The sequence below is a fragment of the Camellia sinensis genome, chromosome 4 (genome assembly GCF_055761805.1).
Source record: "Camellia sinensis isolate YWXY chromosome 4, ASM5576180v1, whole genome shotgun sequence".
Classification (NCBI taxonomy): domain Eukaryota; kingdom Viridiplantae; phylum Streptophyta; class Magnoliopsida; order Ericales; family Theaceae; genus Camellia; species Camellia sinensis.
This window is the reverse complement of record NC_138964.1, coordinates 223103695-223126224: the sequence shown is the minus strand read 5'-3', so window position 1 is coordinate 223126224 and position 22530 is coordinate 223103695. Positions and strand designations below refer to the sequence as shown.

The window sequence follows — 22530 nt, the reverse complement described above, 5'->3', positions numbered from 1 at the left end:
TATACTCAAAATTAATTTGATAAAAAAAGATAAATATGTAAAAAAGTATTAATTTTACATAATTTTATCTTTGATGGGTACAAATAATTTTTAAAAATTTAAAAATATGTTTTGACATTTATTTTTGTTAAATTAGTTTATATTTTATCAAATTGACGACTTTGCCCTTGAAATTAAGTAATGATATCTTCAATTGTTCTTATTTGAAACAAGATTAAATGTGTCATAATTGAAAAATTAAGGATCAAAATGACACAAACACCAAACTATAGAAACTGTTAATGTAATTTACCCTTGAATTATCTTATTTTTCAATTTTTTGCATGATATATTTTAGTTTAACTAAGAATATTTATTAAAAAATTAGACAAAAATGTAATATAGTACAGAAATCAACTCTTCAATCGCTATGAGAACAACAAACTAGGTGCTTATTAATTTCAGTCTAACTTCTAAAAAAGTGTTATTAATAAAATTAAATTAATACAACATAAAAAATTAAATACAAAATTATAAGATAAAATCATTCACAATAATATAATATAATAAATAGTAATTTTTAATTTTTTACATAACCAAATATTAGGCTCAACTTCATTGCCATAAAAATCATTGTAATTGAATTTGTAAAAAAATTAAATATTTTTCTAAAATTAAGAGTATTATTATTAAAATTACAAAAAAAAAAAAAAAATTGACAACAACATGACAAGCTGTGTAATTTGTTTGTTTGTTTTTAATTTTAAGGTAAATTACAAATACACCCTTTGAGGTTTTATTAAAATATGAATCGTCCATTGTGGTTTTGAAAATTACATTCCACTCATAAGATTTCTAATTTCATAACAAATTACCTCTTTTATTAATAAATCATCAAGTCAAATAATAATTTTTAATGATGTTAAAAATATGTTTTAATTAATGATTTAAGTAATTTTATTATTGTATAGGAGAATAATTATGAATTTTATTTTTTCAGTTAATTATGTTAAATAAAAAATTCTAGTAAAAGGATATTTATAATTTTTTAAATCACAAGAATTAATTTATACTTTAAACAAATTTTTATTGATAAATCTCATTTAGAAGTGTTTTAACCCAAAAAGTCCATGAATAAATTTATTAACCCATTTAATCCCATATATGTATAGTTTTATTTCATAAAGTCATTTTTCTTGATTTACACTCTTTTTTTAGACTTTTATGCCCTTACATTTAATTTTGATACCCTTACAAATATTTTTTGAACGGTTAGCAATTTTTATGGTGTAAATATTCATATTTTAACATTCACATTGGTAAGAATATAAAATTGACTTGTAGCCCATGGGCGGTCCGAAGATCGCCCCCGGGTCGGGGTGGATTCGGTTCGTTGACAATGTGAATATTCACATTGACATGTTAACATTCATATTGATAGAAGTGTAAAATTGGCCCGCGGCCCGTGGTCGACCTGAAACCCGCCTGTAGCCTGTGGGCTACCCGGGGTGGGCCCGGCCCGGCCGGTTGACAATGTGAATATTCACATTAACATATTAACATTCACGTTGATAGGAGTGTAAAATTGACCCGCAGTCCGTAGGTGGCACGAAACGCGCCCGAGGGCCCGGCCCGTTTACAATGTGAATATTCACATTGACATGTTAACATTCACATTGATAGGAATGTAAAATTAGCCCGCGGCCCGTGGGCGGCCCGAAGCCCGCCCGTTGCTCAGGGTGGGCACGGGTTGTAAATATTCATATTTTAACATTCACATTGGTAAGAATGTAAAATTGGCCCGTAGCACGTAAGCGGTCCGAATGTCGCCCCTGAGCCGGGGCGGGCCCATTCTGTTGATAATGTGAATGTTCACATTGACATGTTAACATTCACATTGATAGAAGTGTAAAATTGACCTGCGGCTCGTCGGCGGTCCGAAACCCGCCGGCGGCCCGTGGGCTGCCTGGCCCGGCCCGGCCTGTTGACAATGTGAATATTCACATTAACATATTAACATTCACGTTGATGGGAGTGTAAAATTGACCCGCGGCTTGTAGGCGGCTCGAAACCAGCCTGCGGACCCGACCCAGCCCGTTTACAATGTGAATATTTACATTGACATGTTAACATTCACATTGATAGGAGTGTAAAATTGGCTCGCGACCCGTGGTCGGCCCAAAATCCGTCCACGGGCCCTGCCCGGCCCGTTTACAATATGAATATTCACATTGACATGTTAACATTCACATTGATAGGAGTGTAAAATTAGTCCGTGGCCCGTGGGTGGCCCAAAGCCTGCCTGTTGCCCGGGACGGGGCGGGCTGTAAATATTCATATTTTAACATTCACATTAATAAAAATGTAAAATTGGCCCGTGGCCCGTGGGCGGTCCGAAGCTCCCTCTTGGGCCGGGCCGGGCCCAGTCCGTTGACAATGTGAATATTCACATTGACATGTTAACATTCACATTGATAGAAATGTAAAATTGGCCTGTGGCCCGTGGGCGGCCTGAAACTCGCTCGCGGCCCGTGGGCTGCCCGGGGCGGGCCCGGCTCGGCCCGTTGACAATGTGAATATTCATATTAACATATTAACATTCACGTTGATAGGAGTGTAAAATTGACCCGCGGCCCGTAGGCGACCCGAAACCTGCCCGCGGGCCTGGCCCGGTCTGACCTGTTTATAATGTGTATATTCACATTAACATGTTAACATTAACATTGGTAGAAGTGTAAAATTGGTCCGCGACCCGGAACGAGTTCGATCTGTTGATAATGTGAATATTTACATTGACATGTTAATATTCACATTGATAGGAGTGTAAAATTGGGCCGCGGCCCGTGAGCCACCCGAAGCCCTTCCGCGGCCCGGGGCAAGCTCGTTTGGGCCTGGGCCCGAGCCCAGCCTGAGAACTTAGGCTAGAATCTAGGCCATCACGTTGAAGCTCGACCAGCATAAGGCCCATTTAAGGCTTGGCCCGAGGCCTGGCCAGCCAGAGGTCCGGTGTCTTTTTTGTGGAAAATAATAAAATTTTGGTAGAAGAAATTAAAAAGAATGAAAAAAAATAGCGAGGCTTACCCAAGCCAGACCCAAACCCAAGTCTAGGCCCAAGCCCCTTGGCTCGACCCACCGGGGGCACTCAAAGCCTGAATACCTTTGTGCCAAGGCTAGGGCCTAGGTCTAATTTTTTGGCCCGTGGGCCGGTCCGGCCCGGGCCGAATTTTGGCAAGCACCCACGAGGCTTTATATGGGTTGGCCCCGGCCCGGGCTGGGCCGAGCCCCTACACATTGATGATATGAACATTCACATTGACGGTGTGAACATTTACATTGACAGTGTGAATATTCACATTGACGATGTGAACATTCACATTAAGGGTATTTTAGTAATTATGTCACTCATAGGATGTGAACATTTATATTAGGGATATTTTGGTAATTATGTCACTCACAGGACTTATTGAAACATAAGAAAATAATGTGAACTAAATGGAACATAAGTAGATAAAAAAGGTATTTTGGTCTTCTTATCTCAAATAGGAACATTCACATTGACGGTGTGAACATTCACATTAGGAGTATTTTGGTAATTATGTCACCCATAGGATGTGAACATTCACATTAGGGGTATTTTGATAATTATGTCACACATAGAACTTATTCAAACATAAGAAAATAATGTGGACTAAATGAAACATAAGTAGATGAAAATCGTATTTTGGTCTTCTTATCTCAAATAGGAACATTCACATTAACGGTGTGAACATTCACATTGACGATGTGAACATTCACATTAGGGGTATTTTGGTAATTATGTCACTCATAGGACTTATTGAAATATAAGAAAATAATGTAAATTAAATAGAACATAAGTAGATGAAGATGGTATTTTGGTCTTCTTATCTTAAATAGGACCTAATGGAATAGTAAAAAAGAATATGAATTGAATGGAATAAAACTCTTAGAAAAAGAATTTATCAAAAAAGTTTCCAATCTCAATATATATATTTATAATTTATCCTTAATTTTAATAATTTGAAAAGTTATATCGCAAAAGCAACCAATTTGGGTGGTAAGATATGGCGTCACTTCAAATGTCCTTGCTGGTCCTCACCGATCAACAACGCAAGTGACGAGTGTAGTGTGTGGAGATGAGCTTCCCTCCGGTTTGAAATTGAATTGCAGTGTTATTAGATTTTGTGGTTCAATATGTAAATCTTGTGGAGTAATTTAGATTTGTAAAAATATATAGTAATTAGATATTAATAGTCACTTAAGGAGATAAAAATTTATATTTTTAAAAATAAATTATTAATATAAAAAGAAATTTATTTATAAGTCATATTTTAGACACTTATGCTATGTTAAGTCATATGTAATTTCTTATAAAATCTCAAGTCTTATTTAGATAAGAATATATTTTACAAGATCTTATTTGCGAAACGTAACATGACACGTTACGTTACGTTTATGTAGGTGTCATGTCACGTTACGTGTATATAATGTCCCATATGATATGGTCACGTTATGTTATATTTATATAAGTGTCACGTTACGTTTCACAAACTTAATCTATGGTAACATTCAATTTCCTATATATGTTATATTTATGTAGGTGTCATGTTACGTTTCGCAAACTTAATTTATGGTAACATTTAATTTTCTATATGGTAACATTCAATTTCTTATACAGAAAATTGAATGTTACCACAAATTATATCTATGTGAATGTGAATTTCAAAATATACCAATAAATAACGTTTTCACATTCAATTTAAAAAATCAAAAATTTAGTAAGTTTGCAAAATCATCGATCATATCTATGTTCTGATTAAATAATTATTGATATCTGATCAATTTATTTTTTTACAAAAATAAATTATTCGATGAGTCGTACAACGATTTGAATTTCGATGAGTCGTCTGGTGTAACCGTCCCTTGGGCTTGAGTCCTAAATGGCAATTCCAATAATTAAACTCCAATTTCAGTTACTATATATAGTTTGCACAACCGAATCTCTTGGTCCATCAACGATATCATCATCGTCATCAATCTCTCCCACTCCGAACTCTCTGCTCGTTTCTTCCTGATAATAGAAATCCAAATAACAAAATTAATCACACTAAAATCAATCAAATTCTTTCTTTTTTTTTTTTTTGTTTTTTTTTCCTTCTAGTCTCAGATCTTCAAACCCATTTTGAACAACCCAACAACACTCTGTTTTGACTCATCATGGGTCGATTGGGATCGTTTTTCACTAACAGATGGCTTGTGTTTGTGGCTTCAATGTGGGTACAATCGTGTGCTGGTATTGGGTACCTGTTTGGGAGCTTATCGCCGGTGATTAAGAGTTCTTTGAACTACAATCAGAGGCAGATTGCGAGGTTGGGTGTGGCCAAGGACCTTGGGGACAGTGTTGGGTTCTTGGCTGGTAGTTTGTGCGAGGTCTTGCCATTATGGGGTGCTCTTCTTGTTGGTGCTTTGCAGAATTTTCTTGGGTATGGTTGGGTTTGGCTCATCGTCACCGCCCGAGCTCCACCTTTGTCACTCTGGGCTGTGAGTACCAATCGTTTGATTAAATGTGTCTTTCATTATAAAGTCCTTTTCTTGTCGTTTCTTGAAATGGGTTTTCCTTTTCTTTGCCTTTTTCATTATGTTCGGGTTGTATGGCGATTTGGGTTGTTGCTAGCTTGCAAGATTTGATATATTTGTTTTTCACAGAATCTATAAAGAGAGTTTGATGATTCAGTCAAATTCAATTGGGTTAATGTTGTTTCTTTGATTGTAGTTTGATTGGTGTGGAGCTGTATTTTATGTCATTTGTGTCCAATATTTGTGTGGATAATCTTGGTTATCCCTACTGTTTGGAATTGATTCTGCTCTGAAATATGTGGGAACGAGTGATTGATCTGTTCTGAATTGCATTGAAACATATTTTATACATCAACGGGGTGAGAAAGGCCGTAGAGAAGAAAAGGGACAAGGGGGTTGCATTTGATCAGATTCCATAATTGCTTTTGTTTCTGTTGCCAGAAAGAGTTTTATGTTTAAATTTACACGACTCAATTTCTATAATTTGTTTTTGATTTAGGAGAGAAAAGAAAAGAATTGATTTACACTGTGTTTGGAAAGTTAGGAGAGAAAAGAGAAGAAATCATTACTTAAGTAATAAGAGAAAATAAAAGAAAATAAATGATTGCAATTTCTCTCATTTTTGTTTGAATAAAGAAGAAATAAAAGAAAAGAAGTGATTATGATTTCTCTCATTCTTGTTTGGTTATATTTCATTAAAAGAAAAGAAAAAAAAATATTTTATGTTATATTACCAAAATAACCTTTTTATATTTTCAATCATTTTATTTCTTTTATTATTATAGAGACAAAATTGATATTATGAAAATAGTGGTTTATTTTCTCTCCCAATCTGTTCATTTTTGGAAAGATTGAAAATTAAGCTTATAAAAGAAATGAGTTTCTCTCAATTTCTCTAAATTTCTTTCCATTTCTCTCCATTTAAGTTATCTAAACAAGTAAAAAAAATATATATCTTTCCATTTCTTTTCTTTTTTCTCCAAATCACTCAATCCAAACATATACATTCATTTTTTCCCTTTATATTTGTGTGTTTATGCAAATTTTATTCACAATCCAAGTCTGCATGTCTCTAGTCCACGTTGCCTTTGAGTTGCTGCTAAAACAAGACAAACATCTCTCTATATTGTCAGAATTGCTTTGTTGGCGTTACTACTACTCATCACAATTTAATAGATCTCTGAAATTGTTGGCTGCAAGTGAGTTTAACTTGCAGGATTACATCATCTGCAATACCAAATTTATTTATTTTGGGTCATGCTAGATGTACGGGGAAGAAATAATTCTCCTCGTATAATCCTGTTGAATAAGTCCACGCTCCTCCGTACGACGTCGCTTTGTCACCTGAAAACACAAACGTGAGCTAGCCGGCGGGTGTGTGCCGGAAACCTCTCCGATGCCTAAGTCAGAAAACTTGACAAATAGACAAAGCTCAATGTATTCAGGAAGCAAAAATGGTATATTGTGTTATGTTACCTCCTCCAAGGTGATACTTGTAAGCTTTTATAGGTTTCGAGTGGCCCAATCCTAGTAGGACTTTTTTTTCTCCATACAGAGTCCTCCTAGGATTCATACTCCTAAAGGATAATGCTTATCCTTTTACACCCCCACTACTTAAACCAAGTGGGATGGTTTTTACTACGGCCGAATTACCATTTAACCGAAGTAAACTGGCTAAGCTGAGCCACGAGGTAGGCCGAACTATCCCTAGTTCGGCCCTTCCATTTACTCCTCATCTTGGTTCTCCCTTGCATGAACCATGATATGTTGGGACCAAGCTACCGAGTAGCAAGGTCTTGACCGACCTATCCAGAATACGTCATGACCGGACTAACTCGGAGACCGGACTAACTCAAGTTGTCCAAACCGAAGTAGCTTTACAATTCCTGAGCCGAAGTAACTTCATCTCTTTTGACCGAAGTAACTTTATTTCTCATGGACCGAAGTAACTTCTCGGCCCATTTTACCCGGTCCGTCGTACTTTGGGGTCATAAAGTCCATTTCATAGCTCGGCCCAATTTTCACCAAAAATTACCCTCTTAATTACCCCTTAATTCCATCTGCACAGCATGATTGGGATTACCTAGTGACCAGCCGAGCTAACGTCTATAAGCTTTTCCAGCCGAACTAAAAAATCACTTAGCCTCTCCAGCCAAGCTTATTTTACTCCGGCTCTACGCGTTCGGTCAAAACGTCTCTTCAATCACTGACTGTAACACTTCACTTTCCAATGACACGTGGCAGGCTCTGATAGGCTGTGAGCAGTTGTCACGCCGCCCTCGTACCACGAAAATTTTGAATAGTTCTCGCTTTTTTTCCCTCTCTCCCTTTTCACAAAACAGCCCTTTCATCTTTGGATCATTCACCTATTCTATTCATCTTCTCTCTTCGTGCCTCTGCTTTTCCAACTACCAAGCTCGTGTTCATTTGCTGTTACTGTTTCCATCTCCAGTCCTCTTTTCTTCAATCTTGGTAAGCAAATCTACTTTCCTTCCCTGTTTTTGCTTTCGTATCTGCTCTATGCATTTGGTTTACTGTATTTTTGCAAAACATGTTCTTCCATTTCTGCTTCGCTTATGTTCTTTCATGAAAAAATTAGTAGAACTCATGCGTGTATGAACTATTCTGTAGAAAACTGGTCTTGGATCCAAAATCATGTAGCAACCGAACTAGGATACTGTTTGTCCTATATAGGCAGATCACTTTAGATAATAACCGAACTAGAACTCCAGAAATCAGTACTTTCAGTAGGCTATCAACTTCTGAATAACTCTAGCCAAGATAAGCCCACCGAACGAAGTTTGACTTTAATAAATAAGGAACCTCGGTCTTCAACCGAGCTAAGCTTTTGGGGCTAAGCCAGCTTTCCTAGTTTCTAAACCAAACTCAGAAAGCTGCCCCTAGAGGCTCAACCGAATAACAAAACTCCAAATTCAACCGATTTAGGCCTTTGGGGCTGAGCCAGCTTTCTTAGTTTTTTAGACCGAACTCAGAAAGCTGCCCCTAGGCTATGAACCAGTCTAACAAAATTGTTTCCAAAGCCAGTATGCCGAGATGTCTCCAAGATTTGGCTAATAAGAACCTTGCTCAAACCGAGCTACCAAGCATTTTGCTGAACCGAGATAGAACCCGTCCATAAAGCCGAAGTAGGACTTTTTAACCTCGCTTTTAATTTGTAGTACGGTCCAATGATCTGTGCTTAACCCGTGTTTTCTACTTTGCAGACTTAGGTTGCCCAGGCACTTCTGTGTGCGCTCAACCGAGCTACTGAGCACAATATTTGCATCGAAATAACTTATTCTTAAATTATACGATAGATGGGGAAGTATAGATACTTAGTAAATACTCCGGGCGGCCTAGCCGAATTCAGGAAAGACTACCAAATACCTGATGACGTCCATCTGGTCCTGGCCGAAAAAGACATCATTCTCTGGGACAATGAAGGCTTCGTTCCCTTCACCCTTTTATCCATCATAGAAACCGGACTACGGTTTCCAGTCCAGCCATTGATTTGCGAATTCCTTAAGCAAACCAGGCTATGCCCAACCCAACTATCTACTAACTCCTACCGCATCAATATGGGGATTGCCGAACTGAACCGCCAAGCCGGACTAAACCTTGGCCTGGCCGAAATTTTCCATCAATATTCCATTGGCTCAAAAGAGGACGGGTGGGTTTATTACCTTAGAATACGTCACCGCCGAGAGAAGATAATTAAATATACACCGGACAAAGACGTAAATGACGATGATTTTTTCTAGGTCTCCGGGAACTTTGAGAATTTTTAAGCCCAAATTCCTGGCCGACCTATAAATTGGAAAAAAGGAGAGCCCGGTAATTTAACTTCGGTCTTCTTCCTTGCATTTTTTTATTTCGGTTTGTTAGTGTATCAACCGAACTAACAGTTCTTCTTTCGCAGATTCTGCCCACCTTTATTCCTTATACGGTTATCCAAACCTTGCAACTTTGCGAGCCGCACTACGATATCCAGGACGTAGCTGGGCCAAATTGCTGCAATTCGAGCCGACCTACCGATACAGCGGTCGTCGGAAAGCCAGAGTAACTGACTTTCTTCTTGAAGACGCCCCAAAACCGGACCCCTCCTTGCCCGAGATCAGACTGATCCCACTGACAGCCGAAGAAGAGATGGCGAAAAAGAACAGAGTCAGGGCTCTTTTAACCGAGACAACCAGGCCCGAAGTAACGCCACCCAGCCAATCGCAACCTGCTGTTGTGGCCCTCCCTTCTCAACAGCCGTCCTCTTCCCGCCGAACCAAGCGCACCTGGACTGCTGAAACCGAACAAATTTTGGTTGATGAAGCAGAACCTGCACTTCCACCGAGCTTGCCACCGAGCCCCCACCGGAACCTTCTGACCGAACTACCGGCAGCTGGGCCCCAAAACTTACTTTCAACGATCGAGACATCCGAGATACCGACTCGGTTGTTGCAGAGAAAGACCACCTGTTGGCCATCAATCTGGCCAAGAGTGTGTGTCTGCCCAAAGACATGGAGCACCACCACAAACAGTTAAACACCGAACTGAAGGCCATCCGGTCTACGACTAAATCCATGATTCTGGTAAGCAACTTCGGTCGTTTTTCTATCTACTTTCTTTTTTCAACTTCTACTTCGGCTAAAGGGAAATCTTTGCTTTGTCAGGCCATTCAGAAAAACCAAATCACTCATAGGAAAGTGCTGGAGCTTAGGAAAGTAACCAGGCAAGCAGCGGCAGAAGCTGAGGCAAAAGCGGCCGAGCTGGAGGAGGCCAGAAAGGAAATGGGCGAGCTACGAGGTGAGATCGGCAGACTGACCGGGCTGGTTAGTTCGGCCGAAGCCGAAAAGCAGAAGGCTGCCATTGCTCTGAAGGACAAATACTTGCGCGAGCTGGTAAAGCTTGAAAATAAGAAAGACACCGAGATAAACCAGCTGAAAGAGAGCGCCAAAGGAGCTGAAAAACGAGGCTACAAGAAGGCAGATGACGCCTATGTCAAGCAGTGCGAAGCTGCTAAGGAGCTATTCTTCAAGTGCGGCTGGAGGGGAGCCGTTGAGAAGCTTGGTCATGATCCACAGACCGAGGTTTTCAACCCTCCAGCCTACTTTATACCGAACTCCCTTATGGAGTATGCTAATGCCATGCAACAGGAGTTTCTTGAAGGCTCAGACACCGATGAAGACTCAGCCTCTGAGGATACTCCGGTTGTTAATGTAGATCAGGCAGTTCGGTCGGAGCCCATGGTGGAAGATCTATCTATTGAACAACCAGGTGAAACCGTGGTTCCGACCGAAACCACTCTTGTGACCGAAAACGAGCTTCCGCCAGAAACCGGTCTTCAAGTTGATGCCGATGCTGCCTTTGACGCCGAAATTGAAGATCTTTTTTCTTGATTTTTTCTCTTTGTTGTTACCTTTTCTTTGTAACCGGGCTATGCTCCTCTGTACTTGCTTTTTTAATGAATGAAAAATTTGCTTGGCTCTTATTCCGATTTTGATGTGTGCTTGCACTTGTGATGTCTTCTATTGTTCCAACTGCCATTCCGGTTTTAATGGTTAAACTAACTATGCTTATCAGCCAACCACTCCTTAGCCGATATAGGTACTTCGGTTGAGGAGTATTCAAAGTTGGTTTACTCCAGCTGACCACTCCTTAGCCGACATAATTACTTCGGCTAAGGAGTACAATGAGTTTGTTTGTAGCCAACCATTCTTCAGCCATACCCATACTACGGCTGAAGAGCACCAAGGGTTGGTTTATTCCAGCCAACCATTCTTTAGCCATATCCATACTTCGGCTGAAGAGTACCAAGGGTTGGTTTATTCCAGCCAACCACTCTTCAGCCATACTCATACTTCGGCTGAGGAGTACAAAGAGTTGGTTTAATTCAGCCAACCATTCTTCAGCCATACCCGTACTTCGGCTGAAGAGTACCAAGAGTTTATTTATTCCAGTCGACCACTCTTCAGCCAAACTCATACTTCGGCTGAGGAGTACAAAGAGTTGGTTTAATCCAGCCAACCACTCTTCAGCCATTCTCATACTTCGGCTGAAGAGTACTAAGGGTTGGTTTATTCCAGCCAACCACTCTTCAGCCAAACTCATACTTCGGCTGAGGAGTACAAAGAGTTGGTTTAATCCAGCCAACCATTCTTCAGCCATACCCATACTTCGGCTGAAGAGTACAAAGAGTTGGTTTAATCCAGCCAACCACTCTTCAGCCATTCTCATACTTCGGCTGAAGAGTACTAAGGGTTGGTTTATTCCAGCCAACCACTCTTCAGCCAAACTCATACTTCGGCTGAGGAGTACAAAGAGTTGGTTTAATCCAGCCAACCACTCTTCAGCCATTCTCATACTTCGGCTGAAGAGTACTAAGAGTTGGTTTATTCCAGCCAACCTCTAAGTTAGTTTTTTCTAGCTAACTTAGAACACTGTTTGGTTATTCCGACCAAACGTCCTGCAGCCTGGATCCTTATCCTAGGCTTAGGAAGGGTGTTGGTTTATTCCAGCCAACCTCTAAGTTAGTTTTTTCCAGCTAACTTAGAACAAAAGGTTTGTAATATTCCTATCTTCACTAAAACTAACTTTTACAAAGAACAACTCATGCTGAAAAAGAATTGGTTGTTTTATTGAAAAAAAGAAGAAATTACATGTTTGAAAGAAAAAAAGCTAAAAATAAAATAACTTGAGATTGGCCGTGTTCCATGGCCTAGGGATTACTTTGCCGTCCTTGTCTTCTAGGTGGTATGCCCCTTTGCCTGCTAACCCAACCACTTTGTAAGGACCTTCCCAGTTTGGCCCTAACTTGCCATCTCTTGGTACCAAGGTGTTTCCCATTACTTTGCGCAGTACCCAATCGCCGATCTTGAATTGTCTTGGATGCACCTTTTTGTTGTATTTTCTAATTAATTCTCGTTGGTATGAAGCAATGTGAACCAATGCCCTTTCTCTTCTTTCTTCCGCAAGGTCGAGTTCCAACGCTATGGCTTCTTCATTTAAGTCTGGATCAAAATTTTCGCTTCGGATTGTGGGGAGGCCAACTTCCAGTGGGATTACTGCTTCTATTCCATAGGCTAAAGAGAATGGTGTCTCTCCTGTTGATCGTCGAGGTGTGGTGCGGTAAGCCCATAAAACATGAGGAAGTTCGTCTGCCCACTTGCCTTTTGCCTTCTCTAGTCTTTTCTTAAGTCCATTCAAGATGACTTTATTTGATGCTTCTGCTTGGCCATTTGCTTGAGGATATGCCGGTGTAGAATTGTAGAACTCTATCTTGTATTCTTCACAAAAGCTTCTGAAGATTCTGCCGTCGAACTGAGTGCCATTGTCTGAGATTAGGGCTTTTGGTATGCCAAACTGAGTGATGATATTCTGCCAAACGAACTTCTTCACATCTTTTTCTTTGATGGATGCTAATGCCTCTGCTTCCACCCACTTTGTGAAGTAGTCTGTTGCTGCGATAAAGAACTTCCTGTTGCCGGGTGCAGTTGGAAGCGATCCTACTATGTCCAAGCCCTACATTGCGAAAGGCCATGGGCTGGTCAATGGTAGGAGTTCTCTTGCTGGTTGATGAATTTGGTGTGCGAATTTTTGGCATTTCTCACACTTCTTTACATATTTCTCTGAGTCTGCCTGCATGTATGGCCACTAGTAACCTTGTGAAATGGCCTTGTAAGCTAGCAATCTTCCACCTTGATGGCTTCCGCACACCCCTTCATGTATCTCGTACAAGAAAGCTTCTACTTTGCTGGGATGTACGCACTTTAGGTAGGGTCCTGAGAATGACTTCTTGTATAATGCTAAGGATGGGGACAACCAAAATCGCTGTGATTTCGCTCTTATTCTGTTGGCTTCTTTTTTTTCTACTGGTAGGATGCCGTCTTTTAAGAACAGGATGATGGGATCCATCCAACAGGGGCCTAGTTCTGTGCAACATACTTCTTCCGCTTCGGGGTCTTCTATGCTTGGTCTAGGTAGGTAGTCGATCAGTAGTGGATGGGGTATGGAGGTATATGCCATGGAGGCGAAACCTGCTAGTTCGTCTGCTCTGCTGTTTTCCTCCCTGCCGATTTGCTCTATCCTTACTACTTCAAATTTCTTGATCTCTGTTCTGACCAACTCTTGGTACTTGGCCATCCTATCATCCTTCGCTTCATAGTCGCCAGAAATTTGATTTACCACCAGCTGTGAGTCGCTGTAAACCATTAGTTCGGTGGCCTTCATGTAGCATGCTGATTTGAGTCCTGCGAGAAGCGCTTCATACTCCGCTTCGTTGTTTGATGCTGGGAAGCCAAGGTTGATTGCTTGCTCTACAACCAGGCCGTCTGGGGAGATGAGGATTATGCCAAGCCCTGCACCATGCCGGTTGGATGCTCCATCCACAAAGAGCTTCCACATCTCTCCAACGAACAACTTCCAGCACGTGGAGGGGTCAGATGATGTCGTGGGGTTAAGAATGGTGTGTCAGTTAGGTCGACTGGGCAGATATGATGACTTCCAGGAGTAAACTCTGCGACGAAGTCTGCCAAAGATTGGGCTTTTATTGCGGTCCTGGGTTGGAACTTGATGTCGAATTGTCCCAACTCTGCTGCCCACTTCAAAATTCGCCCAGAAAAGTTCGCCCTTTCAAACAAAGCTTTTAGTGGGAAAGCTGTGAGGACGACTATTGTGTGGGCGTAAAAGTAGTGTGCCAATTTCCTGGAGGCCGTCATCAAGGCTAATGCCAGTTTTTCCAGTGGCAAATACCTTGTTTCGGCTTCCAGCAATGTCTTGCTGACATAATAGATGGGCAAGTGTTGAATTCCTTGTGCACGAACCAACACTGCGCTAACTGCGTGCTGAGAGACTGCCAGATACAAGAAGAGTTCTTCACTAGGTACTGGGGTAACGAGCAGTGGTGGGGAAGACATATACTCCTTCAAGCTTTCCAGAGCTTGGTCGCATTCTTCATCCCACTCAAACTTGGTTTTTAATGAATGGAAAAATGGTCGTGGTCTGTCTGACGACCTGCTTATGAACCGGTTGAGTGCAGCTGCCATGCCGGTGAGATGCTGCACTTCTTTTACTGAGTTTGGTCTCTCCAGATCTTGGATTGCCTTGATTTGAGAGGGGTCTGCCTCTATACCTCGGTTGGTCACGAGGAAGCCCAGGAATTTGCCAGATCCTACTCTGAATGCACACTTGGACGCATTGAGGCGTAACTTGTGCTTCTTCAGGATCTGGAACATCTCGCCTAGGTCCTTAAGATGGTCATTCTCATCCTTGCTTTTGACCACCATGTCGTCGATGTAAGCTTCCATTGTTCTGCCTAACAATGGTTCAAACATCTTGGTGACCATCCGTTGGAATGTTGCCCCTGCGTTCTTCAGGCCAAAGGGCATGACCTTGTAACAGTATAATCCTCTTGGAGTTGTAAAAGATGTGACCTCCTGGTCTGGTTCATGCATGGCGATTTGGTGATAGCCTCTGTATGCGTCCAGAAAGCTAAGTCGGTTGTGCCCCGCCGTTAGGTCCACTAGTTGATCTATCTGCGGTAGAGGAAAGCTGTCTTTTGGGCACGCCTTGTTGACTGTTTTGTAGTCGACGCAGACTCGCCATTTGCCATTTTTCTTTGGCACTACGACTGTGTTGGAGATCCATCTTGGGTAGTGCACTTCTCTAATTGCTCCTGCCTCCAGCAGGTTGCCTACTTCTTCCGCCACTATTTCGGCGTGGTGGAGTGCCGATCTGCGTGTAAGCTGAATGACTGGTCTGGCGGATGGGTGGACATTGAGTTGGTGACTGATGAAGTTTGGATCAATGCCTGGCATGTCGTAGGGCGTCCAGGCAAACACTTCGATGTTAGAGTTCAAGAATTCCAAGACCTCTAATCTCTCAGTGCTGGACAATGATGAGCCAAGCAAGAAGAACTTATCCGGGTTCTTCTCATCTATTTTTACCTCCACCAAGTCTTCCACCGCTTTTTGATCAGCCTCTTTGCCGACGTCCGCGAATAGTTCATTGCTTTCAGATTCTTCCACCGAATGAACGTATCCTTTGGCAGCGCGGCTGCCATTTACCGTGGCGAAACATTGTTTTGACATGATCTGATCTCCATAGACTTCTTCAATTATACCGGTGTCGTTGGGGAACCGCATTACCTGGTAGTAGGATGACGCCACCGAACGCATGGCGTGCATCCACGTTCTGCCCAAGATGATGTTGTAAGTGGAGGGGACCTTTAATACCCAGAACTCCACTTGTTTTGTTACGCTTCCTGCTCTGACTGGAAGAATTATCTTGCCGACGGGCCACTCTGGCATGGAGTTGAATCCAATTAGGGGAGAAACTGCAGGCGCCAAGTCTCTGTCTTATAGCTTCAGTTGTTTAAATGTGTCGTAGTACATGATCTTACATGAACTACCCTGGTCAATCAGAATCCGCTTGACGTCAAAGTCCTTGACTCGGAGAGTGACGACCAGAGCATCATTGTGAGGACAGTATATTCGATCCAGGTCCTTATCCGAAAAAGCATGACGTTTGCTGCCTCTGTCTTTCCCTTCTTGATGGCAGGTTGGGCACTTAACACCTCTCTAAAGTGCTCTGCCTTCTTGATTGATCCCCTGAGCTCGCATACACGCTCAGGTTCAAAGACTCCATGTATTACATTGATAACGCCTTGAGGCGGGGCGTCAATTGGCATTCTGTTGGGGTTATTGTGATCCTGGGGGGCTGGTTGCGTTCCTCCTTCGATGTACTTATCCAAGTGGCCTGCTGCCACCAATTCCTCCAAGTGTTGTCTCAATGGTGTGCAATTCTCAGTGCGGTGCCCTTTTTCTTTGTGGAAGGTGCACCGTGATCTCTCGTCATAGTCCTTATGAGTTTCTCCTAGCTTGGCTGGCCACTTGACGAAAGGCTCATCTCTTATCTCACTTAGAATCCGATATATCGGTTTCTTGAACACCGTGGTTATGGCAGTGCGGATTCTCAACCATCTCTTATCGGGGTCTTCTCCGTTATCTCGTCTGCCACATCCGTTTCTGTTACTTCGGTCTACCGTGTTGACCTTGGCTGAGGTTTTCTTTTCTGGTATTGCGGTCGCACTAGATTTTGCTTTGGCATGTGCGCCATCCTCTTCTACCCTGATGCGCTGATGCACTCTTTCCATCAGGGTTTCCATAGTGAGGGGTGGCGTCATGGTAATCGAGTCCCTCAGTCTGTTCCCAACTGGAAGGCCTCTTTTATATTGTGCAATGGCGAGATTGGTGGGGCAGTCCCCTATCTGATTGAATGTCTCCCAGTAGCGACTGTTGTAAGATCTGAGGGTCTCTTTTTCACCCATGTCGATGGAGAGAGGCTGGTCGATCTCCACCGGGGTTTTAGTGTTCGTTCGGAACCTTGTTACGAATGCTTCTGCCAATTGCGCCCAAGAGGCTATGCTGCCCTCAGGAAGTTTCTCGAACCAAGTCAAGCCGAGGTCGCCAAGACTTGATGGGAAGAGTATGCACATTAAGGCCTCGTTTCGCCTGTATACAGCCATGACTTGGCGAAAATGGCTTAAGTGTGAGTAAGGATCCGTCTTCCTTTCATATGTAGTGAATTTCGGCTGAAGGAAGCCTGATGGTAGGGACGCGTTTTCGATCGCTGGAACAAACGGTGAAGTCTGCAGCCTTGCTAATGCCTTGTCCGTCGGTTCATAGACAGGGCGCGGTATTGGCATTCCAACCTCGACGCTTCCATGCGTCCGAGGAGCCAACCGCTGCAAGGCTGAAACTCTATGTGGATCCCTTGCCCTGGCATCCTCCTTGCATCGTGCTTTCTCTTTGAGCACGGTTCGTAAGTCGGATGATCTGGGTAATTCCGTCTATTTAGATCTGGTTTGGTGCGAATGCGAGGGCCAATATGTGCTTCCTTCAGTGTATGACCTTTCAGATCTCGTCCTCTCAGACCTGGAGTGACGAGTTCTGGAAGACCAGGATTGAGTGTCGCCTGTCCTGAGGCTTCTCCTCTCTCCTTGCGAGGGTGTAGTATTCCTACTACGATTTTCTGAGTGGCGAGGGGGCGTCTTGTTTTTGCGCGCCTCTCCTGTCGCCACTTCTTTTTTCTTCATTTGGCGTTTCAAGGCCTCCATGTCCGCCGCCATCTTCTTTATCAATTCATCTTGCTCTTTCACGCGATCTTCCAGAGCTTGAGGGTCAATCCTCCGTCTTTGCCTGTCGGGACTTTGAGAATGGGATTGACGGGGGCTGTGAGTCCGTCTCCCCCTAGCATCCCTCCTGGAGGTATGTCTTTGGGGCTCCAAGTCTGCCATGGGAGGGATAAAAGGTAATCCTTCACGCCTTGCGCCCCCTTTTGAAGTTAGTCCGTCGACGGCGAACTGCGGCAATTCTTCAATGTGTGCCATTGAATGTAAAGGGGAGAAGCTTTAATCAAGAGGTTTTGTTCTGTCTGTTCTTTCCCACAGACGGCGCCAATTGTACGGGGAAGAAATAATTCTCCTCGTATAATCCTGTTGACTAAGTCCACGCTCCTCCGTACGACGTCGCTTTGTCACCTGAAAACACAAACGTGAGCTAGTCGGCGGGTATGTGCCGGAAACCTCTCCGATGCCTAAGTCAGAAAACTTGACAAATAGACAAAGCTCAATGTATTCAGGAAGCAAAAATGGTATATTGTGTTATGTTACCTCCTCCAAGGTGATGCATGTAAGCTTTTATAGGTTTCGAGTGGCCCAATCCTAGTAGGACTTTTTTTTCTCCATACAGAGTCCTCCTAGGATTCATACTCCTAAAAGATAATGCTTATTCTTTTACACCCCCACTGCTTAAACCAAGTGGGATGATTTTTACTACGGCCGAATTACCATTTAACCGAGGTAAACTGGCTAAGCTGAGCCACGAGGTAGGCCGAACTATCCCTAGTTCGGCCCTTCCATTTACTCCTCATCTTGGTTCTCCCTTGCATGAACCATGATATGTTGGGACCGAGCTATCGAGTAGCAAGGTCTTGACCGACCTATCCAGAATACGTCATGACCGGACTAACTCGGAGACCGGACTAACTCAAGTTGTCCAAACCGAAGTAGCTTTACAATTCCTGAGTCGAAGTAACTTCATCTCTTTTGACCGAAGTAACTTTATTTCTCATGGGCTGGAGTAACTTCTCGGCCCATTTTACCCGGTCCTTCGTACTTTGGGGCCATAAAGTCTATTTCATAACTCGGCTCAATTTTTACCAAAAATTACCCTCTCACCAGAGACCGCGAGCAAATAATTATAAATATTAATTACAAAATATTTGTAATCTCTTTGCACTTTTTATATATTCATAAACACATTTCTATACACTTTTTATATATTTATTCTTTGGGTTTTGTTTTCCAGGATAACAAAATTTGACTGATGAGGCGGAGCAGTCAGAACTTCGTTCTTTAGCTTTTTTCACACGTCCAATCCATGATAAACATCGTTTTGTTCATTTAGGCCCTTTGAATATGTAGTTGCTCTTAGGTTGTACAGATGGTCCATGCGAAGTGTGGTCCATTCAGACACAATAGGTGCGTTTGATTGGGAGATTAGAGGGAAATTATTTATTGTTCGGATTGTAATTTGAGGAAAGATTTTTATCCGGCGTTTGTTTTTTTAGTCCGTTAGATATGAATTCCTGCCAGACTCCTTATCTCTCATATGTGGGATTATATTGTTCGAAAGGAGTGGGAGACAATTTTCATGAGATTATTTACGGTTGAGATTAAGTGGTGAAATGATCATTTTGACCTTCTACTATTTAATTATGTATTATATTTAGTAAAGTTTAATAAAATTTAAATGTCTCAATTTAAAAATAAAATAATTTTATTTAACTTTTTATTGATGTTTTATTTATTTAATTTTTTAATGATATTTTATTTTAAAATTTTGTTTATATTTTATTTAATTTCATTATTTAAATTTTAATAGATGTTTTATTTAATTTCATTATTTAACTATTATTATTTTTTAAAATAAATTTATTTAAAATTTTTATTAAAAAAATAACATATATTTTTATTGATATTTTATTTATTTTATTTTTTAAAAATAAATTTATTTAATTGTATAAAAAATAAAATAAAATAATTTTTTATTTAATCTAGCTAAAAATAATTAAAATATTAAAGATATGTTTAATATTGTTATTACTTAGTAAACAATGGAAAAAAGGTAAAATAGTCTTTTGCTCATTTATCCTATCCTGTTGGTCCAACCAAACATTGTATTCACTAAAAATAGTATTTTCTAAACATCTAATCTCATGAAAAAATAAACACGGGATACACATCCAATCCCAACTAAATAGTTCGGGGAATTCATAGTTCCAGGATTCAAATTCAATGGATTCTAATCCCCTTATTCAGTCCGTCCAATCAAATATTTTTTTTTTGGTTATTTTCAGATATAAAACACAATAAATATATTGGCAGTACACTATTGGAAATATTTATGACTGACGTCAATTTTTTCCAAAAAGATTTTTATGTTGGGCAGAATACTCTTCTAGAAAAATCATTAGACTTAAATCCTGTATTGTTGTTTCCACCCCCACATCATTCCACAGTTGTGATCAGAAAACAGTTTCCATTAAATGGAGTCTGTATTGTTTTATAGGACACACATAAATCTTTCTCATCCTGTGCACGAGTTCACGAGTCTGTATATGTTCTTGCGCATCCTAGAAGAGAAAGTAACTGTAAAACTTCCATGATTGGGTGTTTTATATTCTAGTCATTCTTTTAGCTGATAATTCAGAAGAGCTTATACTTGAAATTGAAATCTAATACTTAAATATTTGGTTGGAACTTCAGTTTTTTTAACTCCAAGAGCTAAGCAAACTCCTGTTTACATTTTGCCTTGTGAGATTGTTAACTAGTATCATTATGCAGATGTGCATTCTTATATTCGTGGGAACGAACGGTGAGACCTACTTCAATACGGCAGCTCTGGTCTCGTGTGTGCAAAACTTTCCAAAAAGCCGAGGTCCTGTTGTGGGAATACTAAAAGGATTTGCTGGATTGGGTGGTGCAATTCTGACTCAAATATTTGCAGTGATCCATTCCCCTGATCATGCATCACTCATATTCATGGTTGCAGTTGGGCCCGCAATGGTGGTTATTGGCCTCATGTTTATTGTCAGGCCTGTTGGAGGTCACAAACAAGTCAGATCATCTGACGAGAAAAGTTTCTCATTTATCTATAGTGTGTGCCTCCTTTTGGCCGCTTATTTGATGGCAGTCATGCTTCTCGAAGATCTAGTTAATTTGAGCCACACAGTGATCATAATTTTCACAGTGATTTTATTTATTCTTCTATTTATCCCTATTTTGATTCCTATCTCATTGTGTATTTTCCAAGAAACTAGAGATCCCGCAGAAGCAGCTCTTCTACCTGAATCACAGAAACAAGAACCTAGCAAACCTGAACACGATATAAATGATGTTATATTTAGTGAGATGGAAGATGAGAAACCCAAGGAAGTAGACTTGCTACCGGCTTCAGAGAGGCAAAAGAGAATCGCCCAACTGCAAACAAAACTAGCCCAAGCAGCTGCAGCAGGAGCAGTAAGGGTCAAGCGGAGAAGGGGTCCACATAGGGGAGAGGACTTTACCTTGACGCAGGCTTTGATAAAGGCAGATTTTTGGTTGATTTTTTTCTCACTTCTATTGGGATCGGGATCTGGTTTGACGGTGATTGATAATTTGGGTCAGATGAGCCAATCTTTGGGTTACAATAATACGCATATATTTGTTTCCTTGATCAGCATTTGGAACTTTCTTGGCCGTGTTGGTGGGGGTTACTTTTCTGAGATTATCGTCAGGTATGATTAAACTTCATTTTTATCCGGGTCTTGGCCTTTTCTCATTCAACCTTGTAATTTTCTTGAATAGGGACTATGCTTATCCAAGGCCAGTGGCCATGGCTATTGCCCAAGTCATAATGGCATTTGGGCACTTCTTCCTTGCTATGGGTTGGCCTGGGGCAATGTACATTGGTACTCTGATGATCGGACTTGGGTATGGGGCCCACTGGGCAATTGTTCCAGCTGCTGCCTCTGAGTTGTTCGGCTTGAAAAAATTCGGAGCTTTGTACAATTTTCTCACTCTAGCGAACCCTGCTGGTTCCTTAGTCCTCTCTGGTCTGATTGCAAGCAGTATCTATGACAGTGAAGCAGCGAAGCAAGCCCATCCTTACCATCAACATCAACAGGATTTGGGATCAATATTTTTAGGTAGTCTTGGTCAGGATGAACCACTAAAGTGTGAAGGAGCTGTATGCTTCTTCCTGACGTGCATGATAATGTCGGGACTTTGCATCATTGCTGTTGTTTTAAGTATGATTCTTGTCTATCGGACTAAGATTGTTTATGCTCACCTTTATGGAAAATCTCGTACTTGACTTGCGGGAAGAGAACCACGATGGGTTTTCAGAACTCTGTTATTTTGGATCAGCATTATCTGTATAATTTGTGTAAGATGGCAGGGATTCCTCTGTATCCAACGCATATTTCTAAAAAGGAAGAATCTTCAGAACAACTCTCCCCACGTTCTTCTACGGCAGATGGGCACTATCTTTTTGTTGAGTGATGTAAGATTTTTAGTTTTGAATGTCTCTTGTATCTTGTCAAAGTCGGATTTTTTTCTTGGAGGTGATTTTTTTTTCATTGAAGTTGCCTTTGTAAACCATTTCATAATGAGCCTCCGTTTGGGGAGTGGGTTGGCTTTTTGGCTTTTTGGTTTTTTTGGCTATTTTAGCCTGGGCTTAAAAGCTTGGTTTGGGAAGGGTTTTTTGGCTTTTTGGCTTTTTTGAATTTTTTTGTGAGAGAAGAATGTAATGATTATGGGTTGGATGTGATGTTTTGTTTGTTATGGCTAAAATAGCCTATTTTGTCTTTTGTGGCTAAAATAGCCAAAAAAGCCCAAGAACCAACTTGCCAAACAGAGGCTGAATA

General features: G+C 41.1%; 1 protein-coding gene across 1 annotated transcript; it reads left to right on the top strand.

Moving 5' to 3' along the window:
• The first annotated feature begins 4921 nt into the window (after positions 1 to 4921).
• On the top strand, positions 4922 to 22529 carry LOC114306370 (protein NUCLEAR FUSION DEFECTIVE 4). The gene is made up of 3 exons (XM_028251582.2): positions 4922 to 5538; positions 20468 to 21399; positions 21470 to 22529. The coding sequence occupies exons 1-3, from the start codon at positions 5215 to 5217 to the stop codon at positions 21975 to 21977; spliced, it is 1764 nt and encodes a 587-aa protein (XP_028107383.1). The 5' UTR covers positions 4922 to 5214; the 3' UTR covers positions 21978 to 22529.
• Position 22530: the final 1 nt, after the last annotated feature.